The 26,948-nt window shown below is 35.7% G+C and overlaps 1 protein-coding gene across 3 annotated transcripts in view; it reads right to left on the bottom strand.

Annotated features, from left to right (window-relative positions):
- The window catches only part of DCC (DCC netrin 1 receptor), a 1,044,138-nt gene that overhangs the window by 376,123 nt on the left and 641,067 nt on the right, over positions 1 to 26,948 (bottom strand). For all 3 annotated transcript variants that reach the window (XM_019721869.3, XM_074339961.2, XM_074339962.2), the window contains exons 6-7: positions 25,670 to 25,824; positions 22,996 to 23,116 (exon numbers count right to left, since the gene is read on the bottom strand). In XM_019721869.3, coding sequence (XP_019577428.3) covers positions 22,996 to 23,116; positions 25,670 to 25,824 — 276 coding nt within the window. The remainder of the gene's footprint in view (positions 1 to 22,995; positions 23,117 to 25,669; positions 25,825 to 26,948) is intronic.

Here is a 26,948-nt window from a genome sequence, read left to right as displayed (position 1 = left end):
ACATTTTATTAAAAAACTAACCTGTTTGCGTACTATCAGTCAAATGGATACTAAAAGCTTAAGTATTCTGTTCTCAGATTAAAATACCATGGGGAAAATCTGTAAGTGTTAACCACAGTTAATGAAACAGGTTAATAAGGAAATCATTATGTGTTTTTTTTTTTTTTTTAATCTCTATTTTAAGCATTCCTCATTTATAATTCTGTGGGTGATTTTATTTTATTTTTTTTAATTTTAGCTCTTAATCCTGCTACCAATGTATTCTCCTATTAGTTATTCTCTCAGATTGACTCAGTTATTGTTGCCAAGGCAACAGCCAGGAAGCAGGAGTTAAGCAGACTCTTTCATCTGGTGAGAGGATGATGGGAATGGATGAGGGAAGTTGAGCAAGGTCAGGCATTTACCGCTGAATACAAATCTGTCATGCCTAATAGATGAAGCTCTTTGGTTTCTGCGTGACTCAGGCTACTCCCAGCAGCCAAGGAGAAAATAAAAAAGACACTGAAGCATGAATGCCAATCAGCCCGTGCTGGCAGCACTGATGTATTTACATGTGCCACGGCAGCTGTACTAGGCTTGGCTATGGATGAAAAGATAAATTAAATAGGTGTCAATAATTATAGAAGGTCAGAACCTAAATCCTGAGGGTATCCTACTAAGATCAGACAGATGGGATTTGGCTGATCCATCCTGTTAACATGTCCAAAGCTTCCTTCTCCGAGGTCAGAGTTCAAAATTTGTCATGGGATCGAATGTACTGAGCCGAGAAGAGCCTCAGTCAGTCCTCCTGTGATTATTTGCCAGAGTTGACAATCTTTTGATATTTGTTGGCAAATGTTCCATTTCTAGGTCTTATTTATAGTGATAAGATGTTTGATGAAATTGTCATAGGATCTACAAAATATTTTATTATTAATATTGAAGCCCTTGTGTGAGTACACTTTATTTTAATGTTAATGTTTATAATCACAATAGTAATATAATATACAGTAACAATAGTAATAGAATACAGTTATATAAATACAGTTATATATAATATTGTAGTAATGTTATAGTATATATGTATTTAATAGTAATGGAGCTATTCAGATGAAATGCATCTTTGAATCTATTCATGTAATTCAGTTGCTGGCATTAAAAATGTCTAGAGTGTGTGTGTGTGTTTATACATAGCTGAGAAGCAATTCATTTCTTCAACAAGTGTTTCAGGGTCTATGATATATCAGATTCTATGATGGGTACGTGCATGGATATATGGAAGAAAAAAAAGTGTTTTATCTCAAAGAGAGATACATATTTGGAATATAATCCACCCAAATATTAGTAATGCCACATCTAAAATGGTTTCATACAAATTGGACCTCGAGTTTCATGAATTCCAACATGTTCATAGAGCAGTTACAAATTCAGGTTCTTTCTCACCCTGTCAAAATATCCACATAGGAGATTTCTATTCCTAAAATAGATTGCTGCAATAAAATGAAAACACTGACATTATATCAGGTTTATGAGTCATAAGAAAACATTTTGTGTATGATGGTGCGCTTGGCTTATAATGTCCATTTTCTAATCATAAACTAATTGCTAATTCCTCTAATAATTTAGCACACATTTGTATTTTTGAGGGGAAATGAGAAGCAAAACACAAATTAAGAGGAGAGAATGCAGTATTTATATAGTTCACTTGCTTAAGGCATTGGTTCCAAAACTTGATTTTTAACTCTCCAGGGTTGCTTATTTAAAACACACATTCTGGGGATACTGACTTTTAATAAACTCACCAGGTATTCCAATGATAAATAATTTTTCAAAACCTCTTAAAATGTATTCTGGTTTTTAAAATCAACACTAATTCCTTCTCTCAATTTTGAAGTCTAAGAGGTCACTTGGATCACTGGCATAATGAGCCCATAAATAATGAAAATTATATTCTATAGCTATCTACCGTTGTACTGAAACGCCTAATTTTGAAAATTTTCAAAATTCTAATAATAGTTAAAGATAGCTCACAGAGTTCAAAGTCTAAAATCAGAAATCAGCAAATGTTTCAGTCCTGTTTCAGTCATATAAAGTTTTGTTAGTTAATGGTATTTAGAATTCAGTAAATTTTAAAAACATCATCTATCTATCTCTTTATCTACCTATTAATTATAGAAAAACAGGATTTTTTTTTTTTTTTTTTCTGTAAAAGGGACAAAGTGACTTTTTCTAATGTTACTCTCTTGGATATTCTCATTCTCTCAGTGTTTTAGAGAGATGAAAAGCTAGCTGAAGTTGCTTGGGTCTATAATGGCTATATGAGTTTTAAGTACATTAAACATCAAATTTATTGGAAGTCTTTGTTTTACATTTCCAACTTAACATATATCTGCTAAGATAGCTTTTCTCTCTTATATATTCACACGCTGTAGATAGATGGGGCTCAACTCTTGTTGACATCGACTCCCTTGAGAAATGAATGACTGCTTCAGGACATGGAACTGATGTTGGATTTCTGCATCAACTGCCGACATTCCATTAGGGCGCAGCTGCCATAGGTTCTAGGAACAGGATAACCCTATGTAACTCTATGTAAGTCATAAATTAACTGGGAAGCATGCCACCAAGGTTTACCCCAATATTTTCCAAAACTCTAACACATCCTAGATAAACCGTGAAAAATTATTAAGGTTAATAACATGGTTGAACTGTTTAGGATAGTCTTAGCATCAAGAAACACTACACATTCTTTAAAACACACCTCAACATACAAGTGCTAGTGTATAACTCATAATATTGAGCCAACCTCTAGCACATTGAAAGGATAGTTTTAACTATCAGACAGTAAGGGAATCACTAGCCTAATGAACTATTGAGAGTTCTATTTGCTACTTAAATAATATAGATAACTGTTTCCCTCTAAAGCCATCTGTTTGCTTTAAAAATATTTTCTTAAAGTCCTTGCGTTAAGGAAAAAATGGACACAGTAGTGTTCTGACATCACAGGTAAATTAGAGACAATCACTTTTGTTAGAAAAAGATTTCCTAAATTTTTAACGTTTTTCATAAACATGAGTATATGTGTTAGAACATGAGTTCTAGGACAAAATAGTATTCCAACAGTAAGAGGGGAGTGGTAAGAATTTAAAATCAGAGACTCTCAAAGCTTAATTGTTAGATGTTATTTGAATTAGAAATTAATAGGAAATAAAACATTCAATTCCCTTGTGGTAATAACACAAGTTAATGAAAAAGAATGATCCCATTGATTAAAAATTTAATTGGCACACCCTTACAGAATATACCTGACAGAAAAATGATTTTAAAATAATAATGATTTATTAAATAATATGAAAATTGTGATAGTGAAACCATTGATTAACTGTCTTATGCATCAAAAGAATTCAAAGCACTTAGAAAGTTAGACTGAATTTGCTTAAAGTATAATAACCGTTGTATGGCTGTGACAGGGTTGGTTTTATCCATTGGCCACAGTAGGTACTGTGCTGAGAGCCCATGGGAATTTTAGGAGCCCAGGAAGATGTTTTAATTTTTTTTTAATCAGCAGGAAAGAATTAATGCATTCCAGCCTGGATTTTATTAGCCTTTATGCCAATATAATTATAAAATATAATTCTTAATATTTTTTTTATTTTTATGGAGAAAAAGGCCTACAGAGGTAAAATTGCCTCTGGCCCATGAAAGCCATGTGCAGCCCTGGACTTAAAAAAAGCCTTAACTTATTGGAGAAGGGGAAGGTACCAAAAATGGAATCTTTGATGTTTTCCCATTCTATCACAGATCACATATTTTCTATTTCTTTTTCTTTTTTATTTATTATTTTTAATGGGGCTGCTATAACATCTACAATTACATATGTAGCTTGTACTTGGGTTTCACATAATGTGTCTCTCGGACAGTATCATTCTAGAGCTTCCTATAAATTCTCTGTAACGACAATGTGCAGAGCACTTTGATCTAGAAGCTTTCCACAGACTCTCTCAGATAGAAAATGGGGGTTCCTAGGGATACAAAAAGTTGATTTCAGAGAACTAGGCAAGATCACAAAATTTTTCAGTTCATACCACATTCCGTCTTCTACCTGGGTGTTCCTAGACCCCAGGCCCAAAGATGATATGAATTAGATGGAATGACAAAAGAATTAAATAGACTAAAGAATTAGAGCTCTTTAGACAATTGTTGCTTGTCTTTTTATTGATTATGTTTAAACTAGTTTTCCTTTCCCATTTTCCAGAGAAGATATGGAAGAACAGCAGATGCATGAAAGGGGAAATAATTATTTTAAAATACGTGAGTGCAAACACTGCATTGCTTTATAAAACTAATGAATAAGCTACTCACATTAGCTGACATTAGACTGTATGGTCATATTTATTATAAATGATACACCACTGGTTAGAGTTCCTTATGTGAGCATATTCATGTTATCAAGCATCACAGATTTAACAAGTGTTGGGTTAATAGTCGTTGGTGGCTAATCTTTTCCAATACTCAAAATGAGAGTTATACGGTCATTAATTTGTTCGTAAGAAAACCCATTTAAATATAATGCAAGATAATAGGAAGTCATTGCTGGGAACGATGATGGCATCATTGTTAAGAAGTGTTAGTAGCAATGACGTATGAAATCACGCCACTGGTGGAGGAGATTTGGATTTTGTGTTAAAAATAAAGTGCTCACTTTATCCTGCTTGAATGATAGATTCTGTTTGTTGTTTCATCATCATTGGGTCCATAAGAGAGATTGTTTTTTTAAGGAGGAGGATTTTTGACAAACATCTAAAAATGAATAACTTTGCACTGCATAAACTTAAGAACCAGCATTAGAGCAATGCAATGTTAGAGGAAGCCCTGGTAAATCTTACACCTTCCCGTCTAAAGAGTTAGCTTCATATTTCTATTTCACTTAAAAGGAACGAATACACAATTGAGTAGAAATCAGCCTGGTAACAGCTAGTCTTCTAAGATAATGTTTTTAATGGTTTCTCTACTCCTGACACCAGAATTTGACTATGCTGATTAGGTAGGGTTTAAAGAATCCAGAAAACACATTATAACAATACCTTCTAGGGTTTTTAAGGTAGACATTTAAGAAGGTGACTGACTAGATTACTAAATTTACAAATCTTAATGAGAATTGTTCACATTGCAGTGTTTACTCCAGATTCTCATACATAGGAATATTGAGGACCAGGACTGGTTTCTGATATGACTCTACTAAAAAATTTGGGAAGACACTTAATCATTTGGAGAAAAAAACAAAACAAAACAAAAAAACCTGCCTTGTTTTGCTTTTCCTTCACACATTTTTCTTCTTCTATATGACCTAGTTGGTGCTAAATTCTTGCTTCAATCTTTATTATAATCCTTGGCCTTTACATACTAATTCCAGGAAAAACTATTGAAAGCAAGAGCTCTTGTCTGTCTAACCTGAGGGTAATAGCTTGTAGCTTCCTCAATTTTGCTACCTTTCAGTGGGGACTCCCTCCTTCTGTTCTGAGTATCTAGACGATGGGGGAGGTTTTTAACTGTTTGGCAAAAACTCTCTTCCTATTTAGAGTTAAGAAACACAAAGGGATTTCCCCCTTTTCATAGTTCTATAACTTTCCTTGTGAAATATCAAGAAAGAGTTCCTTGGCAGTGATACTCCAACATATTAGTATAAAATCACTATTTGCTGAATGTTGTACAGCTTCTTTAAGAATTAATCCAAGGTGATCATAATTTAGATGCAAAATTACTGGAAGAAACTTGAATCCAAATGATTTCATGTTCTGTTGTTGCTGTAGCAAATGACCACAAATTTAGTGGCTTAAAACAACACATACTGGGGGTGTCAAAAAAATTTGTATACAAGTGGACACTTTGGTCAACGTTACTCAAGCAGTAGTTCGCCATAATCAGAAGTGTCTGCATGCTGATGGTAACCACTTTGAGCACCTCTTGTAACTGCAGAGGTCAAATGTGTCGTGTATTCATCTTTTGCTAATGGTATATATTAAGTATTATAATTTTAATAGTTTTTTCCTTGCTTAAAATGTGTATACATTTTTTTGGCACCCTCTGAGTTTGTTATTTTATAATTCTGGAGGTTAGAAAGCTATCATGGCTCTCACGGTGTTTAAACCAAGGTGTTGGCAGGACTGTGTTCCTCTCTAGAGACTCAAAACATGAATCCATCTCCTTTTCCAGCTTGTAGAGGCAGTTCACCCACATTCCTTGGCTTGTGGGACTTTTTTCCATCTTCAAAGCAAGGAATAACAAGTCAAATCTTTCTCATACAACATCACTCTGACCTCTTCTGCCTCCCTCTTTCACTTTTTAGGGCTTTTGTGATTATGTTGGGCCCACTTTGAGAATCCAGGATAATCTCCCCATGTTAAGACTGGCTGGCTGCCCTCTCACATATCTCAGGTTATATCAAAAGCCTTCCTTAACCTTTGGCTTTCTTTGAATACTCCCACTGTGGAGCACCGACAGGAATCTGAAAGAGAAATGCGTGTGAATCTGAGGTATGCATTCCTACCTGTCTCCATGCAGATTTGTCTCAGGCTAGGTACTTCCCTCTAATGCAACTCACACCATTTTTCAAAGCATCCCTCTTTGTAAAGCTATGTGTTCTTCCAAGTCTGGTAATTGGTCCACCAAATTCCCCCTTTGAGTCAAAGGATGATGACAGCTGCACTGTTAATACGCCTTAATACTACACTATCTTTTGTGTTTTTCATCCAGTCTGCCTACACTTTTGCTAATAGTCCCTTTATTAAACCTTCCCTGAATTAAGCATGCTGTTCATTTCCTCCTGGGAGCCTTATGTATTCAGACTCACATTTTAGAGCCTATAACTTTAGCAGATGAGGAGAATTTTTAAAAGCGTTTTTAATTTTTTTAAAAAGCTAATATTGTTAGGGTATGTCTGAGAACATGGCAAAATCATCTGAGGGTGTCTCTTTTCAGTAGTCCTTCACCCATTTCCAAAACTTCTTGGCCCCTTTTACTGCCTCTACCATTTCTCCACTGTATCAATCAGGGTTCGGCCAGAGCATTAGAGACATAGGGTGGAGGAAGATACAAAATGTATTACAAGATTTAATATTGCACAGCTGTAAGAGATAGGGATATGTAAGGCTGTTGTTTCTGAATCTGGACATAGAGCCTGAAATCATCAGGGGAGAAAGTCAGGAAGATGGATGTGAACTGCAGAAAGCAAAAATAAGGTAAAATCTGCAAAGTTTAGATGGAACCCATGAGGACAGACTGGAACCCATGTCAGTCTCTTACCAACTCAATTACAGAGCTAACCACACACATAACCCAGGAACTATAAAAGCTGAAGTAGAGATATGGCAGAACCTGGGGCTGCTATTGGCCAGGCTGCTGTCTTGTGCCACAAGTGAGTTAGCAGATGATGGTAACTTGTATTCTGCAACAACACCCAAAACATAAAGAAGTATGGCTACTCCTTTATGCCTACTTCCCAAGACATATAGAACATCTCTTTTGGCTCACACTAACCTAGAACCATGCAGTGAAGGAAACCCTGAGCAGTGTTCTTCTAGTCTGACTGAACTGACACAGGAAACATTCACCAAATCCATGTCTACTCTTTGATGTTGAGATGCCTCTGCCACTGTAAATAATGATTTCTGCTTCCATCCCTATAGTAATTCACTTTACCCCCCAAGGCCTCAAATATCTGGAAACATAATAGGGGATTTGACCATTGACTACTCCAAAATTTGGATCAAGTATCTATGTACATACGAACAAGAGCTAGGTTTTACACAAGATTCTCTCTAAATGGCACCCTATTATTAAAAATTCTTGGTATCTTTATGTCTTAGAATTTATTTTCAATAACAAAGGAAGATAAGATGGAGCTGTTCTAAAAACCATTGTGCAAAGAATCTTGCTAGTTATGTATCAGACATTTGAGTCAGAAATATTTTCAAGAATGCGAGGTGTTCCATGAATGAATCTCATAGTTAACAGAAAGGGGGGCTGATAAATTCCTTAGGTTCTAGGACTCTTGACACGATTATAAACTTTAGGAGAAACTGACCCAAAATTCAGTCAGTGCTCATTCATGTTGCTAACCATCCAAACCATATCTGTGCTATGCTTCAGGCATCAAGGGTTTCATATATCAGAAATCAACTATTTTCCAACTTGACTCTGTTATCTCACATCATAGCAGTAATAATATAGGCAATTGTACATGTATATCTAATCCACTGTCATCAATATGCCATCTCTAGAACACCAACTGTCACTCTTATTTAGGATAATTGGAAAACATAAAGGAATTGAGGCTCGTGGACAAAACAGTGTCTTAAAATACAGCAGAGAAAAAGAAATGTGATGATCAGGATAATAATGATGACAATATGATGATGGATTTTTGCTTTTCTTTCTTTTTTTTTAAATCAGTGATGCTTTGGGAAGGTTATTGGCAGAAAAAGTAAAGGTGAAAAGGATCTTAGAATTGCTCTCTAGTAGAATCTGTTATATAGGAAGGAGTCACAGGGGTAGGTGGATATAGAGACCAGTGAGGTATAGAATTTAGAGATCCACAAAGCAGACACAAACAGAATAAAGTAGGAATGAGACAGTAGAGACCCAGTGAGGCAGGGCACAGAAGCCAGATACATTGTTTGTTAACTAATCCTAGACCGGAAACCAGTGACAATCAAGTTAGGGTATCTGTTTTCTGAAACAAAGCAAACATTTTATACATAACACATAAAAACTATGAGGGTGAGGCATTCTAACAAGGGCTGACAGAGTTAAAGCAAAATATTAATTATTATTACTACAAGATATCACCAATATTGCCTTCATTTAGCATGTTACATAGTGTTTTGCTAGTGAACAAAAATAATTATAAAGTCTATACTTTTATTTTAATTCTTGGCTACCTGATCCAATTTTTACTCTAAAATATTATATTCCTCAACTATGATTTTTTTAAAGCCATGGTAGGCAAAGCTCTATTGTATGTGAAAGTGGAAATTAAGGAAGTCATGTTAGAATATAAAATGGGTACAGTGGAAGAGAGACAAGTCCGTTAGGGAAAAAGGTCTCTTTGGAGAGTTAAATTTTAATCACTAGGGAAAATGATTAATGATAAAGCTAGATTCAGTCATAACTATATAACAATTTTTATGTTTGCAGCCAATTTAAGAGGTTAGTTTATATATTATTAGATGTAGATTAGACTAATTACTACAGTTAGTGCTTTCTATTTTAAAAGTAGAATGAGGCTAAAGACCTACAAGACTTGTATATTGCATACGCTGATAAGGATGGGGTAGTTTAAAGAACACAATTGAAAACCCTCCATGAATCTCATGCTGAAATAAAATTCCCATTACTGCTGCTTGGGGACCAAAGCTTCTCCTTTGACAAGGACAGATTTTACATTACGCAGTCTTAGATTGTAAATTGCCATTCCTGATAGCTGGCCTCACTGTCTGTGGTGCCTGAGAGAAATGGGGTAGACTGTGAGAAAGTGTAGATTTCATGAAGGTAAAACCCTATCTCTTAACCATCCCCAACTCCCACACCCAAATTTCCATGTTTCAAGAGAAAGAATAGTAATGTGAAGACACGGTTGAATTTAAATTGGAATAAAGGACATTATCATTACAAATCTTAGTAACCATGCCTAGAATGATTGGCTGACGCTGTTGTCACCATCCAGTCACCAATTACAATTAGATCACATTTGGCCATCAGAGATAGGGAGGATGGGGGCCTGGCTGAGAGAGAAACCTCTCAGGATTCATCTTCAGACTTGCAAGGAATTTTACTTTACAAATTAGCTGCATACAGTTCAGGCTAAATAATTAATTTTAAAGAAGGCGGATATGACTTTCTTGAAAAGGGGAAAAGAGGAAGTGGAGGTTTTTTTGGGTTTTTTTGTTTGTTTGTTTTGTTTTTTAATCCTGTCATTCAGAGATAAGGAATTATTAGCATTGCTATCCTATAGAGACTGTTTCCCCTAGGAGATAGCTGGATATTCAAAGTCATTGTTTTGTTTTGTTTTTGACTCTGGGTTTTTTAAATATTGGGGTAAAATGATCATAGATTAGAATTTTTATAATTTTTTAAGAAAATCCATTCATCCTACCAAAATGAGTCCACGTATAGGTATGCTAGCCAAGCCATAGTAAGCAGATGTTTATTCCCTGAAGCAAGCATACTCTGTGAAATCAATTTGAAAACTCATTACATAAATCCATATTAAACTATTTAGTCTATATTTAACACTATAACAAAGATAGTCAGGGTAAATTAAATGGATTTAATTTCTAGGTGGCGAAGAGCCAAAGTTAGTCTTTCCACTTCTAATTTATTTCTCGGTTTTCTAATCTGTGTCTGCCACAGAGAGGAGAGACAAAGAGGAGACAGAAGGGGAAAAAAAATAAAGTGATCGCTTTTACCCTGCTGATAGTTAAGGGCTAATCAAATCAGTATGTTCTGATCCTGGCAGTGACAGTACTTGGTGGTTATCTTATGTTAATGCAAAACCCTTTAACTCTATTCCAAGATGGCGGAACAATGAGTCCCTTCCTCAAAGCTGGGTAAAATCCGTACAGCAAGGAGGACTCATCTCATCAGTAGGAGACTGATTCACTTATATATTATCAAGGAATGTAGGATGAAGAATAAGGCCCTATCATCCTCTCCCTTGAGCTTTTCATTACCATCAGCAATGCCAGTAATTTACAGGATTTCCAGTCAGCATCAAAAGCTTCTTTCAGTTCAAATGCAAACTGCTAACCATTTCCTCTTCTATGTTATTGTTTGAATTTATCTTTCCGTGAGCAGAGTTGCACTCAGTTCAGAACCTAATTATTTCCCTCTGGGAATATTACAAAATAGTCTGCAGTCATCTTTTCTTCTGCTCCATCTATGGAATACACACAGCAGAATATTATTGTTCAGACTGTTAATTTTATCAATTATGAATATTTCTCTTCTATGTTTTGAGATAATATTTACCTCCTCTGCTTCATCTTTTACTATATCATAGTTTATAGTCAGCATTATTGATGAATTGTAAAACAAAATACTTGCCTTTCCCATTTCAGACTTTCTAAAGAGTCATTGAAACTCAGCCCTTGTTAGACGCCTTATCAAATACTTGAAATGCAGAGGCAAGAAGCCCTCAATGAACTCACAATCCATGCTCTTTCTGTTAAAATGCACTTAAATCACTCTTCTGGTCTTCCACCCTTTGAAACTAACAGTTTTACCCTTTATTCAGTTAAATCAATAATCTAAGAATCATTTGGGAGTCTTCTATCTTTACACATTAATAGTAATCTCCATATTTGGAAGACCTTCTAACATACCTGCTCACTCTAATCCATGTGCGGTGGTAGATGGCCTTATTCTATCTCGTCTAGCCTATTGCGGATACCCTTGCCAATTAGTTTTGCTATTTTTAATCCTTCACCCTGCTACTGTCAACCCAGCAATCACCCACACTGCTTCCAGAGTTATCTCTTAAAAACATCAATATTACCATGCCTATCTTTTATATACTATACACTGATATCTCACATAGTCCAGACAAAAAGTCCAATTTTCTTTGTTTATTCTAAAAGATACTCTGCAATCCAGCTCTTGCATATCTCTCCTGTCTTCCTGAATCACACATACTTCTCTGAACATATACTTCTCCTTCTGTACTGTTTTCCTAGGCTTTGGATGTAATATTTTCTCTATCAGCCATTTCTTTGCACTTTGGGACAGCTTGGCAAAATAATATTCATATTTTGAAGTCCATCTCAGCTCAGATGTTCCATCCTCAGTGAAGAGTTCCTTTGATTCCCATAGAAAGAGCTGTGTAAGTCTCCATGTGTTACCCATGTATCCTGTGTTTACATACTCCTGCAACTCACAGTTATAATTGGGTTTGCTTCATACTTCCCTGTTAGACCAGCAGCTTGAACAACCACTTAGCACCTGCATTCAGAAAACAGAAATAACTTCTAGGATTATGCTTTATGTGCAACTAACTACATACTTTGTATAAGGTTTTATTCTTGTTATTGTTCTTGATATAAAAAAGCAGAAGATATTTACCACTTCACTCAGTTGGATTTCCTCACAGATCATGGTTATCCTTTCTGGGCCAGGGTGTTAAAGACCAAAAATATCTGATCAGAACTGGGCTCAAAGGCTCATAATATATAATGAGAATAAGGTTCACACATGACAAGAAAGCAGGTGGTCTGTATGTCAGAAATTGGACCTGGAATCATGAGATCCAAAAGCTTATGTGTGGGCCACCAATTCTGTTAGCTCATGCCTCTTTCTATTCATGAAATCAAGAAGACAATGTAAGAGAAAGCTATAGAATAAGCTATGCAGTAGTTTTCCTTCTTTCTTATTCCAAATAACTGCCATACTCTTAGGAGAAAACCATTTAGAGAAAGAATTATTCTTCTCTATTCAGCGTAGTTTATTCTACTTCTGTACATTTTCATATACATACATTCAGTTGACATCTTTCAGAAATAAAGAATATTTTATCTGACAGAAAAATATAAGGAAATGTGGGAAGGAAACTGGCTTTTCTGTTTGACTTTTCTTGCTTTATAATGACGTATATTTTATTTTACAGATGGGTTATTTTTTATTTCAAGTGTGTTTTCCTATGTTCTAGAATATATCAAACTCAGGTAGCATCTAAATAAAGAAGTACATTTTGTCAATATTGTCAGGGAAAGTTAAGATCATCCATAGATTCTTGGTGGATATTTGTTAACACAAAACAAGAAAGATAGCTAGCTATACATAGCAAACAATAGTCATTTAAGCTTATTAAGTAATTATTGTGTGTGTTTTTTTGTTTTGTTTTGTTTTTGTTTTTTTTTATGGAACTACATTTTAGGCTAAAGAACTATGAGTACATACCTTATATGAAAGAAAACTTTCCTTTTTTTTAAATCTATTTTTGTGACCTGAAGCTTTTCACTTAAAGCTGAGAACAAAATAAAACAGCAAGTGAAAGAACATTTCAAAACAATAGAAGTCTTGTTATTCTGTGTGACAAGTGGTACTACCATCCTCCTAAAATAAGGTTAGAACAACAACAATAAAAATAGTACACCAAGCACTGGCTATGTCAGAATTTAAGGAGTATTAATACAAAGAATTAAACTTTCTTTGAATGGAATTTAATTCCTCTAATTTGCATTTACTTTTGTGGGTCTTTAGAAATTTTCTGGGTATGTAAGTAATATGGAATAATTAACATGCCATTACCAGTCACTCTGCCTTAGTTGTATTTGATAATTAAGATTAGTTGTGTCAAATTTGTTTTCGGTTAAACTATAGACTTCCTGGATAGCAGAAATTGTGTGATACTCACTGTTAGCACTCTTAAGATATTCTACAACTGACCCACACTTAGCAGTGATCTCTAGAACAATGGGAATTTGAACGGAAATCATTTGGGTGGCAGAATCTTAGAAATGTTAATTGATTTCAAGCTCACTTCCTTTATCAACAACTCCCAAACTAGTCTGATTGGATTCAAATAATTTACAACATCAGCCTTTTACCTGCCAGGCTCCGTGAGGTGGGCAAAGCGTGTGTGGATAGTCACATTATGGCAGAGTGGCTGAGATGGCAGGTGCAAAAGTCAGACTGCTTGCTAGCTGTGAGGCCTTAATAAATTAACTTCCGTATGCAGCAGTTTTCTTACCCACAAAGTAAGGGAAAGACAGTTGTATCTCCTTCATAGGACTCTTGAGAGGAATCAATTAATACATGATTGTAATGCCCTGACTCAGCATGGTGTCCACTAATATTCAACAATGTTTTTCAAATCCAGCCCCACCACTTTGTAGCTATTTGATAAATGCATGTTAGCTCACCTCTTTGAAACACAATCTTCTAATCTGTGAAATGAGAATAATACGTATATTTTGGACTGGATTATCACAGAAATGAATGGAATGATACATCACACTGCTTTGCACACAGTACCTGATACAAAGAGGTTCTTGCAATAGCCATTCTCTTCTGGGTTTCTCTTTTCTTCTCTATTTATATAATTCTCAGTCTAAATAGGGCTGATTATAGCTCTGTTGGCATGTTCTTTTCCATAAATTAAAATGGTATTTATTTTCTTATGTTTCTAAGTTGCTCATTAGATTGAAAATACTTCCATACAAAAGCTTTTCTATTCAGTCGGAACCGCCCTCGTCCAGTAATTCACCAAAATCACCAACACAAAGGGGAAGAGGAGAGGCACCAGCTGTATGGTTTCTAAGCCTTTTAGAAAACTTGGAATTGTTCCTGTGGCCACATGTGGATCTACAAGAAAGGTGATACTGTAGACAGCAACGGAATGGACACTGGCCAAAAAGCAAGGCCCCACAATGTCACAGTCGCAAAACTGGAAAAGTATCCAGTGTTACCCAGAATGCAATGGGCATTGTTATAAACAAACAAGTTAAGGGTGAGATTCTTGCCAAGAGAATTAATGTAGGTAGTGAACATTTTAAGCATTACAAGAGCTGAGATAGCTTCCTGAAATGTGTGAAATAATATGATCAAAAAGAAGTAAGCCGAAGAAAAAGGTACCTGGGTTCAATTGAAGCATCAGCCTGCCCCACCCAGAGAAGCATACTTTGTGAGAACCAATGGGAAGGAACCTGAGCTGCTGGAACCCATTTCCTGTGAATTCATGGCATGATAAGTGTAAAAGAAAAAAAGAAAAAAGAAAGAAAGAACTCTGTGCTATTAAAAATATTTCTCTTAATCGAGTAGAAATGTGGTGTCCCCTCCCCCAAAAAATATTTAAAGAAAACTAATTGTGTCATATATATATGGACACTTTATCTCCTAAGACGTTTTAATTGTCCCAAGGGGCAGAGAATGCTCAAAATAGATTACCTGGGGGATAAAGTTAAAGGCAAAATCATACTCATATTTCTAAAACCCCTGCCATACTTTATAATATATTGCTTATTGTTTGATGCTTTTTGCATCCATGTATTTTGACTTCTAAAATAAAAATAATATAGTAGTGTTTTTTATTATAAATATAGAGATAGAGATTTAAATTCATTTTTTTATTTTGTTTTGTTTTTACATTGGGACCCATATTGTGTAGTGAAGATACAGTGGCCCATATACCAGTAAAGATTTTCAGGGTACTGTGGTTTAGAGCATGGCAAGACATGTCTTATAAATAAGGACAAGTTACTGTATCTATACCTCCAAATACTAAAAAAGAATCACAATGCCTCGTAGGCATCTGGGTTCTGTAGACAGCACATTCTGTGCTGACCTATTTACCAGGAAATGTAACAGGTTATCACCTTTAGGTAGGGTGTCCAGAGTAGAAACAGGTATTACAGCAGGTCTGGGGTATAATGCAAGTGGCTCTGCTTCTTGAGCTATACAACCCCACAGAGCTGTAGATTTAGAGAAACTGGTAATAGGAAAAAATAATCTGTGTGGAGATCATGGCAGGCCCCAATAGAGGAATCATGACATGGACCCTTAGTTCTATTACAAAGTCATGCCCTCTGCAGCAGAGGATTATGCATTTATAAAACAGATTCTGGCAGAATAATGACTGTGTTGGAGTAGGTTTCACCAACCATGGGATAACCAAGTTCCTGGAATTGCTCATCATGAACTGGGTTCTCAAAGATGCACTAGTCAAAAGCTCAGGTGACACTATCATCCACCAACTCATAGTAAGTCCTATATTTGGCATCAGGGACAAGCATGAGTAGAGGGCATAGCAGGTGGCCTTGACCCCCATGGTTTCAACCACTGTTGTACAAGTAACTTACTCCTCAACACACACATATGACCAAGTGAGTGAGAAGGAAACTGACCAGTTTTGTCTGCTTTCTATGTGCGTATGTGGGTTCACTCAAAATAAATGGCTGCTATACTGTAGTCTCACTTTGGAATAGCCCTGAAAGAGAGCAATAAGAGAACATTTCCCAGTAAGTAGAGTGTTAGGTATACTATGTCATCTACCTTATATGTGAAAAAAAAAAAAAAAAAAAAAAAAAAAAAGAGGCACAATGTAAGGATAGATGAGAGAGAGAGAGAGAGAGAGAGAGAGAGAGAGAGAGAGTATAAGCAAAGTCAGATGGCTTGTCTGATTGACCAGGGGTCTGGACAGAGAGTGGTTGGAAGACTAGGAACAGGAGGTTTGGAGAAGAGGAATGTGGATGGGCCTCTGGGAGTGAATACCATGTGTAAAGATCTTTGAATCACATCTAAACAGCAGACTATATCCTCCATTAAAGAGTCACTAAACAATTGAGAGTTCTTCCTCCCTTCCTCCCTCCCTCCCTCTCTCCTCTCTTTCCTTTTTTTTAAAGATGTAGAATAACACCCTTTGGTGTATTTACCACCAAAGTCTGATGTGATCAATAATTATGAATCTATCACGTTTTTCATAATGTATGGATTTATAGTTATCAGCGGTCTCAGGAAACTTCATATTACTGTAGAATTCTTTTCTAATTTCAAAGTCTGCCATACAACCATATCCTCTTGATTAGTACTGAGATAGCTTCCAACTTAAAGCACATGCTGAATTAAAGACATGGTGAATCATAAGGCTTAATTTGCTGAGAAACCTCTGCAGACATATAAATGAAATTAACAAGTCATTAAACTGATACTGGAAAACTTGCAAACCTTTACACTAGCAGACATTTGGAAACAGATCTTTTCCCTAACCTTGTCCACTGGGCTAAAAACCTAAACTTCAATGGGAACTGTCGTTGAAATACTTATTAATTTTTTTTTCCTTGGAATAGCTGGGAACAAAACTATCATTGTATCCATCCCAATAAATGTCTGCTATTTTTCTTGAAACCAAACAAAACAGTGGTATGATAGCTAACAATTCTCTAGCAATTACAGCCTACAAATCCCTTTTATATACATTTATTGCCCTAAATCTTACACAATTATCTACTATATTTTATAGCTGAGGAAATGGAGACTTGGAAAGAGTAGGCAATATTGTCTATGATTCTGGAATATAAATACATTCCAATGTTTTAAAATCTCTATAGGTCAACGAGAGAAGGATGTAGAGATTAGATGTGCACATCTCATATACTAGGTAAATATTATATGGCAAAAGATCAAATGACTGATTTATGACAAACTTGGGCCAGTATTGACTCCTCAGGGAATGTGTTAGTTTGAGTGTCAACATTTCTCTTAGGGAAGAAAGACTTTGAGGTAGAGAATAAAAGAGCATAGATTACCTTTCTCTTGTTTTTATCTTTACCTTGACAAGCACAAATATTTTTAGTAGATTGAATAAATCCATAGCCAGTGAAATTAATAACTACCTTGAAGAAATAGGTTGTGCATTCAGTAGCTACAGTTAATTACTAAGGCGTATAAGGGAAAATGTTCTTGGAAAACGTATGAGCTGTAATATCACCACATTGGAAATATGTTTCAAAAATATTATTGAGTTGTACTTTTATTCATTTAGACTCAATGGTGGAACGCTAAAGAGAATTTTTGTAGTTTCAATGAATATCTCAGTTTGTGTGAGGAAACTGTCTAATGACTCATTTTCCAGTTTGAGTCCATCAATATACTAGAGTAGTACATGGAATTGGCTCTTCTAAATTATTTACAGAACTCCAGGAACAATTTGATCTCACACTAAATACAATTAAGCATTTAAATCATAGTAATCCTTCTCCTATTAAAAGACAAAAATTCAACTTAATTGGCCACTAGTGACTGTTATCAGACTAAGAAGTACATCCTTTTAGCTTTAGTTACAATCTCTCTTTTAGAGTTGCTTGCATGCTATTATACTGACAAATTAAATTCTAGCAGATCTGGAGGTTTTAAGACCAATTGTACAATTTTTCATTGTTTCACACAATTCCATTGAATCTATATTAAAAGTCAACATTTAGTAAGAAACACTATAATTAGTTGCAGTTAATATACATTTATAGGGTATGTATACACATATTTCTCTTGTCCATTTGGAGTCCAAGGTATTCTTCTCATATTGATCGGGAACAAGTTACAAAAATAGATCCAAATGACTTCTGATTTTATGCTCATGACATTTTATGTTCATGACCAGACTTAAATACTTTGCTAATTTTAAGCTATATGATATACTGCCTAGTAAAATGTTTAAAATTCAACATCATTTTTAATCAGTAGTCTTTTCTAGGGGAGGACAAGTAATTGATAATCACAGCTCACATTTTTCTAAATGCCTAACCAATATATTTCCCCACCTACCTTGGGAACTCTATTTTGTTACAACGTTGGAGGGGGTGGTGGGGAACAGCATTAGAAAATATTCAGTAGTAACATAAGTTACATACCCCATATTTATTTATTCTATAGAAGGCATAATATGGCATATTGCCCATATAAATCTACATTTAGGAAATAGTTATAATTGAATTTATTCATTTGTAATCATATAGCCTTTTTGTGCATATGAATATGAAGAATACATTATTTCTTTCCATAGCAACTTTATTGTATCTTCTCCCATTTCTACCATTAAATTAAAAATATTCCAGACTACGTATGCCCCAATCATACATGTATTCCCAGTTCCCTGGCCCTCAAATTCCCCACCCAACAGTTAGGTATTTCTAGTTACCTTCCACTGCAGACCACTGCCAGGAACCCAGAAGAACTGACTCAGAGATAGCTGACACCTTATATCTACGGATCTTCTCTGCTTTGCTCCTTAATCACCTCCTACTCCTCAGCACCAGAAAATCACTAACTTTTTTCCCTAGCTACCAATATGTCTCTTTAATTTGATTACCACCTACCCAAACTGCAGCTTACTGGATGGTAACTGGAACATAATTAATTAATCAACTAGACCCTAACTTACTTCTTACCTCTTTGCACATCTGTCTATTGAAACTTCTTATTCTTGTGATAACTAACACATTGGTTCTTGACACTCTTTGGCTCGGCTAGTCACTGAATGGTAGACTTGGAGCTACAGTTAATTTCTTTTATTGGGAAGAGTGACATCTTAACCAGTGGCCCCCCTGCACTAAAAATAAAATAAAACAAACAATAACAGCAACAATAAAACTTTTCCTCAGCTCTTGAAACAGATTAATAGACAATTCAAGTGCTACGAATCATTTTTAACTTGTATTCAACAGCACTTACCTAACATAGCTAAGCATTTTTTGATGTATCCGTAAGGTCTTCTTAAGTATGTAAGAGGTCATTGTGTGTGTGTGTGTGTGTGTGTGTGTGTACGTGTGTGTACGTGTGTGTACGTGTGTGTGTGCATGTTAGGTATAGAGAGGGACAGGCAGCAGTCTGGAACTGTGTCTATGGTATTACAGTGTTAGATACACACCATTACTGACAAAACTTCCTAGAGTATAATGACGTTTTAAAAATGCCATTGATCTTGATCTTTATCCAGAGGGAAGGGAAACCAAGTACATATGTCACATGTTACAGTGCACCCATTTCAATATTTTCCCCAAACTTATTTTCTGAAAAGCAAAACAAGTCATTAACTCCACTTAATTGAGTAGGTTATGTTTATTTTCTGAGTCACTAATTGCTAAAGAAAGACTAGCTAACTATATATAATGTAAGAGACTATGCTGAAATTACATTAGGTTTATGCAAATGTCCACTGACAACAGGCGCTGGCTGGAACAGGTCTTTGTGTATGCTTCAGTGAGAAGCAGACTGTGACGGTTGCCAAGAGGAACTCAGCTATGCCCGTGGACCACAGCTGAACAGCTGGGTAATGCGACCCACGATGTGCCTCAAAATATATGGTGGTCGTTTATGGTTGAAACTTAAACAGAGAGGGCTACGTTCTTCCCACCATGTTCAGCCTCATTGCTGAATTTACATTACAGCTGGCCTGTCTGCCATCTGTGCACGCAGCGTACTCTGTATCTCTGAGGAATTGAAGAGGCATTATTTGAAGAACTGATTAAATAGGCGGGAAAAAGCAATCCATCATTCATAAGAGGGGGATACGAGACATTCACAATGGAGTCCTATCATGCTTTCGGATTTTCGTTCTCATTTTCTTTTACTTTCATTCTAATCTAATGCCAAGTACAATCAACACTGACCAAGAGGGTAGAATCTACTGACAACACTTTACCATCTAGATGGGAGAAGAATGAATTATCAAGATTCTCTGAGGTTTGCCCTAGCAAGGAGGTAAATGATGTTTCCACCCGGGGGCACCTTGTTCTTTCATGGTTCCCACTGACCAAATGCATCAGGGCCCAAATGCAATGCAAGACACCACTAACAAAAGGCTAGTTGTAGAAATCAGACCTTCCTGATGTAAGTGATGTTGAATATCTGTAACTAGTTTGTTGAATAAGCTAAACTACTGGAATAGTATAAGGAAACAGTTTTATTTTCTCCTATCATGCACTTTCTGAAACATGCTGTCAGATCTATTCCCTACCCCTGATAACAACATGGGACGGACACACACACACACACACACACACACACACACACACACCAGTGAGATCTAAATCAAACATTAACCTGATGTTCAATTTAAAGTTTCTTCCCACGTCCTAGAGTAGGCCTGAGACCAGAAATGGGGAAGGGGCAGTGGGATTGTCACCTTTTTTTTCCTTCAGTTTCTTGGATCTATTTTTGCTCCTCTGCTTAGGGCTTCTTCAGAGTCAGAGAGGAGAGAATGGATTTGGAAAAAAGAGACAAAAGCTGTTTTTCTCAGCTTGTGCTCTCAAAAGTCTACACACATGGAAGGCATTCCCATGCCTCTCTTTTGCAGGGCAGCTCTGTGGGTTCTGCAAAGGCCCATTCACCTTAGGAGTCAGCTCAATGGATCCTTTCCTGATGCAGGCAAAACATGGTCTGGCTCACCTTAGGCCTCAGCTCGCCAGTTCAGCTCCACCCCAGACAGTGACCTCTGGACTTTTGGTTGGAGTAGGTTCAGCAGGCAGAACCTCTGGGGCAGGGTCCTTTCAAGATGACCTCAGACTTGCTTTCTTTAAATGAAACGCACACCTTTGTTCTTTCCAAAAGTGGAAATAGAGCTTTTCCCACAGTTGCCTTTCCCTTTTTCCACCTACCATTGTGAGCAGCTGCAGACAGCTTTCAGTTAAAATAAGTTGTCATTTCCTATTTTTGCAGCAATCCCCAGTAAACCACACCCAAACACATGCACACTCAGTCTGTTCCAGGGGTTTTCTTAGTGTCTCCACAACTTGATTTGTGGTGGAAAGAAAACACCACGACAATCTCTAATCCTATGAATTTAGAGAAACCTACATCCCTATGGGCAGTTGCAGGAAATGACTACTGGGCCTGTTCGGTCAATTTCCACAAGTCCTACGAGAATGTATTTCATACCTCTCTTTAGAAATACGGGATTACTTATCTTGCATTTTCTTTAGCTTTATGGCACTCGCTGAAAATCAATGTTAACTAGAATTCTCTTGTTCTTGTGACTTGACTAGCACCCAGTATTAAAGTAAATGTGGCCCTGTTGTCATTGCTAACAAGATGACAGTACGTTTTTAAATCATGGCTCACATTAGAGACCTTGAATTTAGAGATTCCTTTTCTCCTACTTATCCATTACTATTTCAGCAGCAAAGAATGTACGCAGTCACACAAATGAAATTACAATACCACCTAAGGCACATTAAATGGAGGAAAAAGAAGTCCATCAGATAAATCAGTGATCTGGAACAAAGGTTAATTGTCCCTTTTAATTCCTAGGTCCTTTAGTTCCTTTACTCATCTGGGACTGTTGCTCTATGGTTGTCTTTTTGTTTAAATCAAGAAAAAAAAAGAAAGTCACCATGAGCATTATGAGCATCTGAGAGTCTTCAGATAATTGGTGAGAGAAGCACAAAATATAAGGCCTTGACAGCCACTAAAATGATAAAAGCCAAAGAAAGGCTTTCTACTAAAACTACTGCTGGAAAAGACTAAGACAAGAGTGAGTCATGTCAAGAAGCAGGAAACTGGTCTAAAACAGTTGAAATTAACATAATCAATAGAGCTATGAAAACTTTTCATACAAGTATATTTTAAAGTATTGGAATCTATATAAACAATGTTTCAGTCCCTGCTCTTAAAAAAAAATGAATACTTTTACCTTCTTTAGTGTTATAACATTTCAGAGCTGCTAACCAGCTTTTTATTTTTCCTCTCTGTTTTATTTTTTGCTTTTTTCCTGATAGGAACTGTGTTGTTATGGGGATAGTACATGACATGTCTAATATGTATTTATGCTAGTTATCAATACACCACCACATTAAACCTCCAAAGGACTACAAAGAAATAAAATTATAACATTCACAATTATAGAAAAAAGGACAATTTATCAAAATCTGTTTTTAAAAAGGAGAAAAGTATTTTTTACGTGCAAGTGATTATTTCTATTTTTCTGCCAACTTCCATTGATTCAAGACTATATATGTAAGTATATGTGTGTGTATGCATACATATATGTGTATATATATAGAATATATACATATGTATACATATATACATATATACATATAAATAAATATATACAGTTGGTGCAAAAGTAATTGTAGTTTTTGCAATTTTTTTAACCTTTTAAACCACAATTACTTTTGCACCAACCTAATATATATATATATATATATATATATATATATATATATATATACACTAGAAAAAAGAAGGCCACAAAACAGGGAAGAAGGTAGTAATTTAGTGGTTGTCTTGACAACAAGAAGCACCTACTGCTCATGATGACTATATCTTCCTGGATGGACATACTATATATATAACTAAAAAGAATATACCACCAACACACAAATGTACAACTTGATTGACTAAATAATCAAATAATCAAAAATTCAAATATTTTCCAATTGACTTTGAGAGATAGAGAAAACAATATGAAGTTTACAAATGTAGCATGAATAATTATAACTAGGGGCATCAAAGTTCCCCTCATCTTACCAGGCTTAGGGACAATGAGCTGTGCACTTGTCTGGGCATTTCCAGCCTCATTTTCAGCCACACACTGATAAAAGCCTTCATCTGATTTTACCACTCCAAGGATTCGTAAGTTGCTGCCTCCCTAGAGAGAAGAAGAAGCAAGGCGATATATTTTAAAAAGCAAAAAGCTCAAAGTGACAAAATGAACATAAAGACATTTTAATAAAACTTCTCAGAGCAAAAAGAGAGGCCAAGAAGATTCCCAGCTTTACAGATATGTCCTATGTCACCTGGGAAATGATATAGATTCCCAATACTCTGCTGAATCCATGTGCATCAATTTAACCTAACTCTGCAATGAAACAAAATATACTCATAAAAATACACATCATCCTCAATGTCAAAATGAGCAGTAAACAGAAAACTCTTCTATTACGTATGGAAGAAACAAAGATTAGAGACAAAAGAACTCTCATTTTTTTACTTGTTATTGAAGGAAGCTCAGGTTTAGCAGCTGCTAGAGGACAAAAAAAAAAAAAAAAGAGAGAGAAGCAAAAACACTGATCTTTGCAGCTTCTAAAGGGTAAGAAATCTAGGTTGGATATTTTTTGGAAGTGTTTATCGACAAATAATGTATCAAAACCCTTTGAAAATTTTAATTGCCTTGACATGTACTCTTTTGGGGGTTGGGGTGATGGTGCATGATAGAGAGTTTATATCCATGTAGTATTACTATATGGCCAAAATGTTTCACCTTCAGTAATCCATAAATTAAATACAACAGTGTTAACTCCTATTTTATATAAATTGAACCACCATCTTTTTCAAGGATGGATGATAAAATGATCTGGAGATAGCATTTAATTATACTAACTCAGTTTATCTTCAATATTAGTGTAAGAATTAGTTCAGTAAGTGAGACGTGTTAAATCACTTTCCCTGAAGTCATTAAGAGATAAATATTACCTCGTGGGGAATTCTTAATTGTTTTTAGTGTCTTGTAGCCAACTCTCGGCTTAAGTAAAATTCTTAGATAAAGCTGACTAACTTCTAATTAACAATTCTCATATAAGTTACGACTTGTGCTAAATGTTACATGTGCCACAGACAATGGCTCTCAGATTTCTGGAGCTATTGGGAAAATATTTTTAAGCATAATTGAATGTGAATAGGGCTCATACCATACATTTTCTTTTCACCTTAAGAAAAGAAACATTTAAGTAGGTTGGCTGTAATGAGTCATGCTGGGAGAGAGATTATTCAAACTGTAGAAAAATATAAATGTTGCATTTTATCATGCGTCCTTAAGGGCACTCAATAATTTCCCTTATGTGCAAGTAGCGTATATTTTAGGTGGATACAAGTTGCCCCATGGCAGGTCATTTTTTAATTCAGTGGTAGTGGAAATAGCATTATACTTAAAGAAACTAATGGAGTGGTGTGGCATTCAAAAGTTAATTTTTTTCCCTTTTTTACTCTATTCCTAACCAATTGAACAAATGCAACCAAAAGTGAAAAATGGTACATGGTAATAAAAGTGATAAAGATATGTTTTATGGGTTTATTCCTTAAGAACACTTATATTATGAAATAATGCATACACAAAGCGATCATGGAAGTTTCTGAAAGGCGACTGATCATGGAAGAAGAATGCATCATTGAGAGCCTGTGTAAGGCCCTGGAGAGGGCTTATGTCTAAACCCGCAGGGCACATATGCTCTAGTCCAATTCTTCTGGAAGACCTGGTTTAGGTCTTCTTTGACAGGGTCATGTCTGTATTGTAAACATGAGACATGGACCTAAAATGTCCCTTAGCTGAAAAGTTCTTTGATATTTGGAAGCACTTTTCATATTCTCATATGTTCATAGATGTGGATTCAGAACCTCTGATGGTAAACTACACCTAAATGAGTTTTCACAGAGCATTTTCAAATGAGTGAAGCATTCTGCTGATAACAGTAAAAAACAATAATGATGATAGGTATTGAACCCTTATTATGTACCAGGACAACAACTCAGTGAATATAATACCATTTCCCTGTTATCCCCCACAAGGATTGGGACAGAGAGTGTACTAAAACTTTTAGTAGTAACTACAGGAACTATTGTTCTTAGCTTTAATTCTTTCCAGGGTTCAAAATTACAAAGCAATGTCAACTCTGGGTCTTATGGCTTCTCTACCACTGCCACTATCGCTATCACCATCACCTTCTTCTACTCCTAATATTGGATCAGCTGGTCCTATACGGAAGGGGGTAGCCAAGGAAAGCTGTCTCTCATATCATAAGACTATCATAATTATAAGTAGCACATTTTGTTGAAACTTTATTATAACAAAGTAAAAGTCACAGAAGTAACATACTTCTGGCTTCATATAGTCTAGAACTAGGTTCTGAACTCTGTTCTCCCAAGAACCAGCAATGAGAATGCTTGCAAATATAGTCTTAGGCCCTCTGTTTTTAATGTGTTTGTTTGTTTAAAACCTTGTCTGTTAAAAAAAGGGGGGGCTGGACTCTTTGATCACTCTTTTTCAGTTCAGAAATTCTAAGTCTAGAAAATCATTTGCTCTATTAGAACAATTTTCTTAACACATAGAAATTCCCAACAGGAACCTCCTTCTCAGGAAAGAAAAACAACTGAAAACATAGTAAACAATGAATGGGATTGTAAAGCTAATATGAGAAAAGATAATTACCACTATCTGAAAATAATCGCTAGGAATGACCACATCTCCATTCTTCATCCAATTCACAGTGGGCACAGGCTTTCCAGAGACTGCACATTCAAACTCAATATCCATGCTTTCATAGGCATAGAGGTTGGAAGGATGATTTAAAAACCATGGCGGAACTGCAAAGACAGAAAAAAAAGTGAGTGGGTGGGGATGTGAACTTGTATGCTAACGTCTTCCCTGAGTTAGAAACACTTTTCTAGGATAGAAAGTATTTGTAATTCAAGTAATTCCCTAAACCCTTAGTTTAGTATACAAGAACGACTGTAGAATACATCTATTTTGTTCCCCCCGAAAGCAGTTAAATAGTTGTAATTAATGGTGTGTTGCCACAAGAAAAAAAAGAAAAAACACACTTTTGGAAAAAAACGAAAAAACATTACATACAACAAACATTCTGAATATCCAAGTATTTGTATCCAGTGGACCTTCATAAAGGACACGGAAAAGTACATAAAGCCATGAAAACTATGATAATGAAGTAAACAAAGGAAAGCTGATGGACTGAGACAACCCAGAGTATAAGAAAGCTTAGTGTAATTCTAGAGTTTCATTAGGATTTAGTTAATGGGATAAATTCATTGCCTGTTGAAACCGGCTGTAGTGCACAAAAAATGACTGCCATATTTACTGTGGACAAATTCCTATTGTCCTAGCAATTATCCATTGTAGTGTATTACCATACCATGCTATTATTTTCTCAGCATGGTATGCGATACACTAATTTAATTTAATGTCTTCATTACCATAGTACTAGTTATTCTATGATGTAAATCTGCAATTGAATAAAAAATTACAAACATAACACACCTTTGCTAATGAATGCATCTCCCAGGATTGGTTCCCTCAAAAGTCTGCCTAGAGAAGAAATTTTTAAAAACTAATATCCATCCTCTTCCACTGGGAATCTTAAAGTGATGTCAGATTTGCATATTCATATTGCCTGAGACCCCGGTTAAATTCAAAGTGAAGAAGCAGCCTCGATCTCTTCCTATAAGACAGATACGCAGTGTGGGTAGCCATTTTCAAAGTTGGCTGTAGTTTTGTCATTGTATTGTTAGGCTCAATGAGTAGGGCGTGCTAACTTTCGTTCCCTGTGAGTAATCACCATTTAGCTCTTTCCAACCACCATACACAAAACTCTCCTGACTTCAAAGTGAATTTATAATCTTTGATGGCCACTACTTTCTAGAAAAATGGGAGAGCCAGTGGAAAGTGCCTAGGATTCAAGTCCTAGTTTTTC

The sequence above is a fragment of the Rhinolophus sinicus genome, chromosome 4, assembly GCF_057876585.1.
Source record: "Rhinolophus sinicus isolate RSI-liver-muscle chromosome 4, RSI-T2T, whole genome shotgun sequence".
NCBI classification, from domain to species: Eukaryota; Metazoa; Chordata; class Mammalia; order Chiroptera; family Rhinolophidae; genus Rhinolophus; species Rhinolophus sinicus.
Note: the sequence above shows the minus strand (reverse complement) of the source record. Positions and strands in the feature narration are given on the sequence as shown.